Source organism: Saimiri boliviensis, chromosome 7, assembly GCF_048565385.1.
Source record: "Saimiri boliviensis isolate mSaiBol1 chromosome 7, mSaiBol1.pri, whole genome shotgun sequence".
NCBI lineage: Eukaryota > Metazoa > Chordata > Mammalia > Primates > Cebidae > Saimiri > Saimiri boliviensis.
Window position 1 is genome coordinate 95,209,175 of NC_133455.1, and position 12,136 is coordinate 95,221,310.

A 12,136-nucleotide genomic window follows, 5' to 3' on the forward strand; every position below is an offset into this window, starting at 1 on the left:
GCTGGCTCTGGCAATGAAAAGGCCTCCCAGGACTCTAACTGCTGCTTCACAGGGTGTAAGCCCCAACCTTGGCAGCTTCCACATGGTGTTGACCCTGTAGGTGTACAGAGTCAAGAAGTGAGGTTTGGGAACCTGTGCCTAGATTTCCAAAGATGTATAGAAACCCCTGGATGCCCAGGCAAAAGTTTGCTACTGGGGCAGGGCCCTCATGGAGAATCTCTGCTAGGGCAGTGCAGAAGGGAAATGTGGATTTGGAGCCGCCACACAAAGTCCCTACTGGGGCAACCACCTAGTGGAGCTGTGAGATTGAGAAGAGGGCCATAGTCCTCCAGACTCCAGAATGGTAGCTCCACTGACAGCTTGCACCATGCACCTGGAAATGCAGCAGCCATTCAAAGCCAGCTGGTGAAAGCAACCAGAAGGGGGGCTATACCCTGCAAAGCCACATGGAATTGCCTAAGACCATGGGATCCCACCTCTTACAGCAGTGTGACCTGGATGTGAGACATCAAGTTAAAGCAGATCATTTTGGAGCTTTAAGATTTGACTGCCCTGCTGGATTTCAGACTTGCATGGGGCCTGTAGCCCCTTTGTTTTGGCCAGTGTCTCCCTTTTGGAAAGGCTGCATTTATCCAATGCCTGTAACCCCATTGTATCTAGGAAGTAACTAACTTGCTTTTGATTTTACAGGCTCATAGGCAGAAGAGACTTCCCTTGTCTCAGATGAGACTTTGGACTGTGGACTTTTGAGTTAATGCTGAAATGAGTTAAAACTTTGGGGGACTGCTGTGAAGGCAGGATTGGTTTTGAAATGTGAGGACATGGGATTTGGGAGGGGGCAGGGGTGGAATGATATGGTTTGGCTCTATCCCACCCAAATCTCATCCTGAATTCCCATGTGTTGTGGGAGGGGCCCGGTGGGAGGTAACTGAACCATGGAGGCAGGTCTTTCCCATGCTGTTCTCATGATATGCATAAGTCTCATGAGATCTAATGGTTTTGAAAAACGGGAGTCTCCTTGCACAAGTCATCTCTTAGCCTGCTGCCATCCACGTAAGATGTGACTTGCTCCTTCTTGCCTTCTGCCATGATTGTGAGGCTTTCCGAGGCACTCAAAACTATATGTCCTATTCAACCTCTTTCTTCTGTAAATTGCCCCATCTCAGCTATGTCTTTATCAGCAGCATGAAAATGGACTAATGAGCTTCACTTTTAAAATATTTACTAACCTTTTTTTTTTTAATTGTTAAAGTTTTGCATCTTTGTAATTAGATATGGGCATTTTCTTACTGTACTAGAGCTCTTTATACATTAATCCTATTTTACTATGTATGTTGCAATTTATTTTCTAATCATCTTTTGCCTTTTTATTGTATATTTTTACCTATAAAGCTTCATGTCTTTAAATCTGTGGACTTCACATAGCAATTCTCAGCTTGAGTTGCTGTGGGATGTTGGGTTAGAAAGCAAGGGATTTCAATACTATATCATGCTGACAGGCCAAATTAAAAAATAGCACTTTCAGGTAACTTGAGTTCATTTCGGTGACAGAGTTAATCCTAATTCAGCAATAGTGGCACTGGAGATAAAAAATTATTTATTTTGGAAAGTTGGATTTGTAACTCAGATGTTTCTGACCGACATTTATAAAACCTCAGGTTCACCCACTTGCCCTCATTCCACAGCTTCTTAGAGTACTTTGTCCAATTCACAATAGTCCCTTACATATCGCTTTTTGCCATTTCTATTATTCATGCTATCTTTAGTTCTGACTTATTTTCTTTTTCCCCAGGCTGCATTGTAAAAACTTCCTTCTACTGCTATTCTGCTCTCTTCACTATTATTTTATTTAAGTATCTGTTCACTTTTTAAAAAATCATACTCAGTATTTTGTTGTATAAACTGTACTGTTGCAAAATAAATTCACCCTGGGAACAAATATTTATACTCTTTTCATAAACATCTCTGTTGATTCCATGTTTCTATGTCATGAAAACTATAAATAATTACATAATTAACTTCAGGAAATTCATTGATTCTAGTTACAATGGGGGCAACATTTCATTATTTATTTCTCACAGATGCAGGAGTTGGCAATTGACTGGATTTAGTGGATGAGAGCAAGGGCAGGGTTAATATGACTACAATCTTTCCAATCTGCAAGGCTGGTGTTACAGTAATGCCTAGGCCTTACATTCAAGGCATGTAACTCAGTAAAGCCAAAGTAAATATAAAAATTCAAAGATATCTATCTACCCTCCTGTTGATAATTAGTCACTGCTCACCATTTCCTGTGTGCCTGGCTACTACCTCATCTTCCCAGAAATCTCCCCTGGGCTCCCTGGGCCACCCCATAATCCAGCAATTAAAAGGCTGGCTCCAGCAATGGAAAGGCCTCCCAGGACTCTATTCCCATTGTATAGCTCCCAGCTATTTTGATGGCAGGTAAACATTTTCAATATCACCCCCGGTAATCTCACAAGAGAATAAAACTTGAGAGAGAAAAGGCGGATTTAGTGGTGAAATTAATAACTCATTCAGGATCAAATATCAAGAAATATGCCAAATCTTTTCTTGGTAAGCAAAGAGTTAACTCTAAAGGCCTCTTCTAGCCCTAAGATTCTAATATCACCTTATACCCGAATTAGAAATTAATTTATATTCCAAATTTGACTGATGACATTCTAATGGAGATGAATTTAAATAGTAAGGTGATTAAAAATAAAAAATTATAATATAAATGTGTTTGATAATTTGAACTTGATCATTCTCCTGTTGGTGAAAGTTATTGGTATTTAGATATTAAATAAAGCAGCAAAAGTAATTAATTTGCATGACAAGAAAGATGAGATTCCCGAATATAAAATCTAAGATACCTGCAAACTGTGAAAACAAGACTAAGGAAATGACATCTCAATTACTCATTATCTTTTATATGTATAAAAGCTCTGATATCATTTAAGGCAATTTTATGATTTAAAATAAAGGGGATATAAGCTTTGATGGAAGACTGAGTGTTGATATAGATCGATATCAGAGCTGGCCAGTCGCATTGGCTTATATATATAATCTTAGCACTCTGGGAGGCCAAGACGCATGGATCACTGGAGCTCAGGAGTTTGAGACAAGCCTGGCCAATATGGCAAAACCCTGTCTCTAATAAAAACACAAAAATTAGCCAGCCATAGTGGCAGACACCTGTAATACCAGCTACTTAGGAGGCTGAGACAGGAGAATCTCTTGAATCCGGGAAGTGAGGTTACAGTGAGCCAAGATCACACCACTGCACTCCAGTTTGGGTGACAGAGAATCCATTTAAAAAAAAAAAAAAAAAAAAGAAGAAGATATCAGAGCAATTTTAAATCCTCTCTTCTGTAATGCTGATGTAACATAACAAGAATCTACTACATTAACAAGAATCTACTACTATTATCTACATTGTAAGGAATAACATGATAAAACTTAGTCCTTGATTTCAGGTAGTTTATAATTACAGAAGTCTCCCCTGCCCCGACCTCTAATACACGGTTTTACTTTTTGAGGTTTCAGGTACCTGCTGTCAACCATGACCTCCAAATTAGGTGAGTAGACTACAATAAGATATTCTGAGAGACCACATTTACCTAACTTTTATTACAGAATATTATAATTGTTCTATTTTATTATTATTGCTCATCTCTTACTATACCTAAAGCATAAATTAAACTTTATCATAAGTATGGATGTATAGAAAAAAACCAAGCATATAAAGGGTTCCATACTATTCATGGCTTCAGGAATCCACTGGAGGTATTGGAATATATTCCCCCACAGGTAAGAGAGGATTACTGTGATATGAAGGACAAAGCAGAAACAAGTAATTTCAATATAAGTCGTAATGTGTTAGATGTGCTGATAAACATTCCAAAGTGGCAAAGTAAATACACAGAAGAGAGGAATTAAATTATTTTCAATATGTAAGGAAATCTTTCATACAACTGACAGCACTGAAATCGGACCTGAACAGAAAATCAACAGGCAAAATGATCACAGAAGGACTTTCCAAATGGCGAGGCCAAGCAAATACATGGGATAAAAGGGCACAGGACAAACACCAAAACCGCATAGTGAAACTGGCTGGAGTAGCTCTTTCCAAAATCCTGCAAATATCTTCTAGTAAAGGGCTGATATTAAATGTTTATATAATATTCTTAAAAATGTTGTTGAAAATGAGAAAAAGCCTTTTCCTCTGAAGAGGCTGGAGTCTCTAAAAAGACACATTAAATAAAACTAAAATATTGTTGTATAAAGATTGAAATTTTCAGTTAAGTCATATCACCTGGCACACAGCTGAACACATAGTAAGTGCTCAATAACAATTTCTTCATAAATTAAATAATTTATTTTGGGTCATAAACAAATGAAGATGTACAGAAGTTAAAAACTGATTACCACTTCAGGTATATTAGATACATGTATAATTAAATCAGTCTTTCTTGAGAGCAAGAATTATAGATTAAACTGAAAGGGGATAAAACATTCACAAGCTACAGCTGAGAAAAATAATTGCATATATTTTTAGCAGGTGGAAGAATAGATTGTCAATGAATCATATATAGATTATGAAATTCCATTTATCAACATTTTTAAGTTTCAAGAAGTGATATGTAAGAGAATAAGACAAAGAGACTGAATCTTGCCTATTAAATACAGGTTTAGGATATTCAGGGTTAACTGCAAGCAAATTGTAGGTGATGGTCGAGGGAAGATTTCATAGAGGAAATGGGGATACAAAGTAAGAAAAATATAAAAGATTTACAAATGTTTCTTCTAAATGAGTTCTAATGTTTTAGACAACTCAAAAACACATTCTTAAGCACTAGGCAAGGAAACACTTGGTCATGATGATGCATAATCCCAGAATGAAAACATCAAATGCATTTATCAAATATTATCTTCAAAGGTAACAAGAGAAAATGACAACATAAATATGGCAGTTTGCAGACAAATGAAGTTTGCATTTAATTATAATAAATATCATTATTTGAAATGGCTACATTTAATAAAATGCAGAGCGGTAAAAATGAAACTTTTACTCTCCCTGTTCACAAGCAGGGATTTTATGTGGACAGTTCACTAACTTAGCCTTTCATTTTTCTGGTAGGCAGCAATCTACTTGGTGGCCCTTTACAATCAGTCCCACATCACAACCATGTGGTACTAATGCAGTGCTCTTCCACTAATGCTCCCTGAATTTTGAGTTCAGCTACAGTTTCAGCTGAAGAAACTTCAAGCAATTGAAGCTCTTCAAGGATATCGTCAATGATTGCTTTGTAACCAGGACAAGGCAGTTTCTCAGCACTTTAGCTCTTCGATTGTTAAAATGAACTTTAAATATTCTTCCTTAACATCTTTTAAAGAAATAGTCATCTGCCTATCTCAAAAAAAGACAAAAAAAAAAAAAAAGAAATAATGAGAAATACAGTAATGATTTTAATATTGTGGTTTAACTTGTTGAAAATTAAGTACATTTCAACTGATTACTAATACCAAGGTCAAGCAATGCCTCTGTAATTCTCAGCCCCTTGTCAATGTGTTTCAATAAAAAGAACAGATAACTATAGCTCTTCTATCCTAGATTAGCTCAAGATACCTAATTTAATGTCAACTGGTTACATACTCTACAGCATTACCACATTTTTGTATGCTTTATAGATTCACAAGTTGTATCTAACAGATTTAATTTTAGTCGATGAATTTAGTAAAAAATGCTCTGAATTCTGATGCAAAAGGACACTAGTTCCTGAAGTTCCCAATCTGTGAATATTATTAGCACAATTGTCTGAAACACTCTAGCTAGTAAAGCAAAGTGTGACTGTAAGCAAATAAAGCATTTTTTTCACTTTACTTTTTTTACATTTTTTTTAGACAGGTGTCACACTCTGTCACCCAGGCTAGAGTATAGTGGCATGATCACAGCTAATTGAAGCCTCAACATCCTGGGCTCAAGCTATCTTCCTGTGTCAGCCTCCTAAGTAGCAAGGACTACAGGCACACGCCACCATGCCCAGCTAATGTTTTAATTTTTTTCATAGCATCTTGCTTTGTTAGCCTGGCTGCCACTTTAATATTTGACTGATATATTCTCTCTAGATTGAAAGAGCACATGGCCTTATTGGCTTTGTGTGACTAAATTTATATACAAAATAATACAGATATCTGAGTAGCTCTTCCCCACTTTGTAAGGAGATGATTCCAGACTTCTATAAATGTAGACAAACATTTCATCTGATATAAAGCTACTTATGATACATATTACATGGACTTCATTAGTTTGTGTAGCACCATCCAATATGGCAGCCCCAACCCACATGCTGCTATAACTTCAAATGTAGCTAGTATGAATTGAGATGTACTGTAAACCTAAAATATATACCACATTTCAAACTTAGTATTTTTTAAATGTAAAGATCTTTCTTAGTGATTTTATATTAAGTCTATATTAAAGTGATATTATTCTGGAAACAGGATTAAATAAAATATATTACTACATTAATCTCACTGGTTTATTTTTTCTTTGTAATCACTAGAAAATTTAAAATTGTATGTGACTTGCATTATATTTCCATTAGACAATGTTAGTTCAAGCTGTCAAAAAAAAAATCCACTGAGCAAATAATGGTTTTTAACAAGAAGAATTAAAAGTTCTGGATCAACAAATAAAGTAAAAAATGACACATGTACAGGATTTAGGACAAATATCAATGATGACAGGAACACAAAAATAAATAATAGGACACCATCTCTGTCGATCATTATATCATGAAATATAATGAGTCCTATCATAGTCACTCTGATTTTTTAAAAAAATCTATATTGGGCAATTTTGTCTGTTTAAAAAAACATGTAAAAAGTATAATAACCATGTTATTAGACTACACATAATCATAAGCTTCATTATCAATTTTTATAAATATCCACACAGTGATCATTATTATTAAATTATAAAATTAATTTCAGGATTTTATAAAACTGTTATGCATTATATTTTATTGGAGATGAATGTGCCTTTCAAGTTTCATATATAAGATGTTATTAAATTGAAAGGATTATCAAGAATTAATTTTTATGTTAATGTTGCTTTTTATATGGCATCTCCAAAGTGATCATTTTGCTAACATTGAAAAAGGTTTCTTGGTGAAAATGGATTATATAGAATTATACACTGAATTTTTTACATTAAAATATAGATCATGTTTGGAGTAATAAAAGAGCACTTTACTCAAACATTAAAAAGGCATTAAACTTACATTTACAAAATTACAATCCTTTCCACTAATGATTCTACTAATCATATAATTCATTTCCAAGGAATGTTTAAATTTCACCAATATTTCCCCTTCCAATCCCATCTATTTTCAAACAAGCTTTAACTCCTTAGACTTCTTTTCAACATGCTGTTAATGATGGTATAGTAAAATGAGTATCTGAAAATAAATCAGGACATCCTATATCACTGCCAATCTTCCCCCCAAGCCGTTGATGACCCAATGACAAATATGCTTATAAAATCTCAATATCTAAATAGTTTCTTTGCTTCTAAATCTGATGTCTCAAAAGTAAGTTATTACTATTTCTTATTGAAAAATGCTTTTCCTATCTAATGGCCCAAATCCTCTGTAAATAAACCCTTGCTTTCTCTTGCTATTCTTGCTCTTATTCTAGCTCTCATTCTCTTAATCCAAGTCAATTCTCTTTCACATATTACTGGCCCTTTCAATGTCTATTAGGATTCTTTCAGAATCTGTAACAATCATTTCTTTCTACCTAACTTCTAGTTACATAAGAACTGTTTAAGAAATGCTTTATCCACTTTTCCAGACAATATACAATTTCAGATAATAAAATAAATTATGTTAGATTGTTTCTTGAATTTTCCTCCTATTTTTCACAACTATCATATTAGCAATTATCAAAGTATCACAGAGTAAGTTCAATGTCCAGGTTGAAGCCTTTCACTTAATGCCAGGAATTACAATTCTATAAAAAACACAGTGCATTTGTTATGAAAATACTATTGGAAGTGACTGCCAGGGTTCAAGCCCTGGTTCCACCACTGATTAGTTTTATGACTTTAGGCAAGTTACTTCTTTGCCTCAGTTTCTTTATCTGCAAAAGGTAACGAAGGTAGTACCTATCATTTATTGTGAAAATTAAATAAGGAATAACACTAAAATTGCTTACAGAATACCTGGCATGCTAGAGACCTTCAATAAATCGTATTAGGAATAGGAATGCTCAAAGTCCTCAAGTCAGAAAAAAAGATCATTAAATTCTAAGATAATTCTGATCAAAGCTACTCAAAATTCTTGTGGCTCAGAAGTAGACTGGAGGCAACAGGAAAGTCACAGAAACTCACCTTTTGAAGGAAGACAATACAATATCTGTATTTTCTGCAAATTTTGGATTTTTATGGATGCAGATAAAAACTAAATTTATATCCCCTATATATGTTATTAAATTAAAACCATTTCCCAAAGTTTTAAACCATTTCTCATGTGCCCCAAAATACTCTGCTCTAATTCTAATGTAGTATCACGTACATTTCTGTTACGTTAGGATTAGACACAAGTTCTGTTTAGAAATGACTCCAAAAACAGTTTTTATATTTTCACACTGCAAATCAGTCAGATTTGTTTCAGCCTCAAGGATCTTGTGTTTATGTAAAATTAAATGAGCTCTGGTAGTGAGATGCACTTTTTGTTTCTAAATGGGAAATGGGTTACTAGGGAAAAGCCATCACTTTTGCCTATTTGCGATTAAAATATAGAATAGGTTACATGATACAGGGCATAAAGTCCTTTACTGAGATTGGCATTATTTCCTTTACTATTATTCTGAGCAACAAAACTCATTTTCTCAGTGAATCAAGTTTAATGAAGCAATGGAGCATAAGTCTCTATGGAAAAACAGAAGGTTTTCTGGTAAGATTTCTTCAGAATGCATGTAGAACTACATAATAAATTAACCAAATGAATACCTGGCATACATGTAAAGATTGGTAGCAAAGCATGGATTATTATGAAGTTATCTCTAAGAGCAAACTTCAAATCAGTGTTATAACTCTTTTGCATAATAATGTTTGGGATACAACCTAAAGATTGAGATCTTTGAGTCTTATATACTCATTTGGTAGCAGCTAAACTGTGGGATAATAATCTCCACTTCTCTCACCATCTTCTCTTTTTTTTCTTGAAACAAAAAAAAAGTATATTATTTGCATCAAATTCCAGGACACTTATGGCCCCATATGTGTGAGTTAGCTTACAGGCAAATATCACACACATGCTGGCATGTGGCTCTCCAATGAGAATCTTCCTGCCTATGCAGCAGAAGGGATGAGAAGGGGGTGTCCCCTCAGCACAGGCCAGCCTTCTTGAACTTGTTTCTGTATTCACAAGAGTGTTCAGGTATCCAAACACTTGCATCTCTTTGGCGTTGGTTGCTGACTTGTACATAACGCAGAGAGAAAAGCATTGCTTAGCTTTAACCTCATGTTCCAGATCCATTTCTCAGTGAGCTATGGATTCGAGTTTAGGACATGCAATAAGTGAAAAATTAGAAGTACTCTTTGCTTTTCCATTTATCATTCTCCTTTGATATCTGCATATTCAGCCCTTTCAGGGAGCATGTAGAGAGGCAGTTGTCCAGGGCAAAATGGAATTTGAGCATTGCCGGGTCCCTTGGCTTAAGATCATTTTGCAAACATCATTATACTATGTAGAACGGTAGAAACAAAATATGCTTAAAAAAGAAAAAGAAAAAGTAGTGTGTTTCCTCTCTTTAAGTGTTTAATAGCTACTTTGATATGCAGAGGTCTACAGTGATTGCAGAGCTCTAAACAACTATTTGGTCTGGCAATCCCCGGACACAATTCTTAAGTTTTGTTAAAGTTTTGTTGTGTGGTTTGCCTCTTTTTTGTTTTTTTGTCAGAGGTTGGTGGGGAATGCAACGCTTGCTTGTGTTCCCTAGAACAGTATGGAATATCAGTGTTATAGAAATCTTCAGAGAGATTGTGAGATGCAGAAACTTGATACTCACTTCAGCTATAAAATTAGACATCCAGAATAATCAGATCCAAGTTGAAAATCTTTACTAGTTACCGAAAATAAGAAAAACCTCTATTTTCATCTCGAGGTTGAAGAAAATACACTCATTCTTAAAATTTCATGTAAATGCATCAGTTACATTTAGAAAAACAAAACAAATACACAATCTAAAAATTACAATTAAAAATGTGGTTATTTCAATGTATGTGCCTCTTAAAGTATACCCAGTTCAAGAGTCAGAAGATAAGAAAAGTCTTACCTCCCATCTCGATCCCAGTCATACACCTCTACTTTGATTGTTCTGTACATGGAAAAAAACATACACATAAAGTTACTTGTAAGATCAAAATAACGTATGGCTAAGAATTTAAAAATAAGTTGATTTTCTTAGATAAAATAGTGTATGCTTGTAGGTTTTACATATGAATTTGATGTTAACTTTGCCAATTTCATTACTGCAATCCAATTCACATCTTAAAAGAGGCTTCTAAAATCTTCATTGATTCCTTAAAGAGAGTAAGAAGAGTCTACAGGGGAAGCATGTGCAGTTCGATAGAGCTCCTAGAAGGGATGGCATGCACCCACATCTCCACTCTTGAAAATCACTGTCTTAAAGCAGTGTTTCTCAAACTCAGCATAGATCAGAATCAACTGGGGGTGCACTTGTCAAAACATGGATTATTGGACCCTTTCCTGGAGTTTCTGATTAAGTAGGTCTGGACTGGAGCCAGATAATTTGAATTTCTATGAGATCAGCAGGTGATGCTGACTGATGCTGCTAATCAGGAAGAACATTATGAGAACCACTTTCTTAGGAAAAAATGAGTCCAGCTAAATACGGGAATACTCTTACTAAATGAACAGAATATAAAGTGACGTGATAAATTTCAAATTAAACTTAATAACATATTGGTAATCAATAGTTCTATGATATGGGTTAAATAGACTTTTTCTATCATACGTAACAAAATAAAGATTGGGATTTTTACTTTTTATTTGCCTTTCTTTTGGGATGGGTGAGGTTTTTATATTATAATAATACAACAAAGTTTCATAAGAGAAAAACTGATATTAAAAAATCTTCAGGTATATTATGGGAAAATCCTCAGGACCACCTTATCCAGGTAATTGTAAAACATTAAAATCTCTTGTGCTACAACTATGGAAATTTTGTGAGTCAGCAATCATTAGTTCTACCAAATAACATTTTGAAGAGTATTTCAGGGTTGACAATATATCTAAGCACAGTGTTGAAACTTTGTTTCTACTTGTTTCACTCTAGGAGGACTGTACCATAAAAAAGGCTAAGGCAATCAAGAGTCTAAAATAACTTCTGAATAATAAAAATTTAAAATTAATATTTAATGTATTTTTTGCATTTGCACACTTTCATTTTTGGAAAATAAGTTTAACCAAATTTTAATTAGCCAACTTATCCCTCTTCCCCAAATCTTTGTAAATTTTTTTAAAATTTATTTGAAGATTTTTGAATAAACAGTCCTTCTTACCTGTCATAGTCTCCATTACATAATGCTCTGACTGAGATCTTGAATGCTTGCCATACCGGATTCAGAGTGTTTTTGACAACTTCTGTTTTATGACAAATTGTAAAACTGTAAAGAGGAAAGTTTCAGTTATTTGTATGATTTGATTATTTTAACTGATCTATTGTTTTAGTAGTCATTCCTCTATTTACTTTTTTGTTGAAGATAAATAATCAGTCATGCTGTTGCTGCTACATCACTTCATGAAAAGAGACATGTAATTTTAAAACCTGAAAGATCAGCTCACCATAATCTACTTTGCGATAAATTTACCAAAGGCAATCTGAAAATTCAATAAATCCTAAAGCTATTTTGTAAACAATCTCTGTAAGCCTTGTGGTGACATGCTGATGGAGTGAGAAATATCCTTGGGTCCCTAAGAATACGAAGGTCACCAGCACCTTTGAGAAGAGCAGCTGTGTTGGAGTGCTGGGAAGAAAAACCTGGTTAGAGTGGGTTTAAGAAAGAGAAGAGAAACTGAGGCATGGTGTGTGAACATTTTAT

At 34.6% G+C, this 12,136-nt stretch overlaps 1 protein-coding gene across 4 annotated transcripts in view; it reads right to left on the bottom strand.

Annotated features, from left to right (window-relative positions):
- The window catches only part of CPNE8 (copine 8), a 244,308-nt gene that overhangs the window by 84,966 nt on the left and 147,206 nt on the right, over window positions 1–12,136 (bottom strand). For all 4 annotated transcript variants that reach the window (XM_003926648.4, XM_074403057.1, XM_074403058.1 and 1 more), the window contains 2 exons: window positions 11,597–11,701; window positions 10,348–10,389 (listed from right to left, as the gene is read on the bottom strand). In XM_003926648.4, coding sequence (XP_003926697.1) covers window positions 10,348–10,389; window positions 11,597–11,701 — 147 coding nt within the window. The remainder of the gene's footprint in view (window positions 1–10,347; window positions 10,390–11,596; window positions 11,702–12,136) is intronic.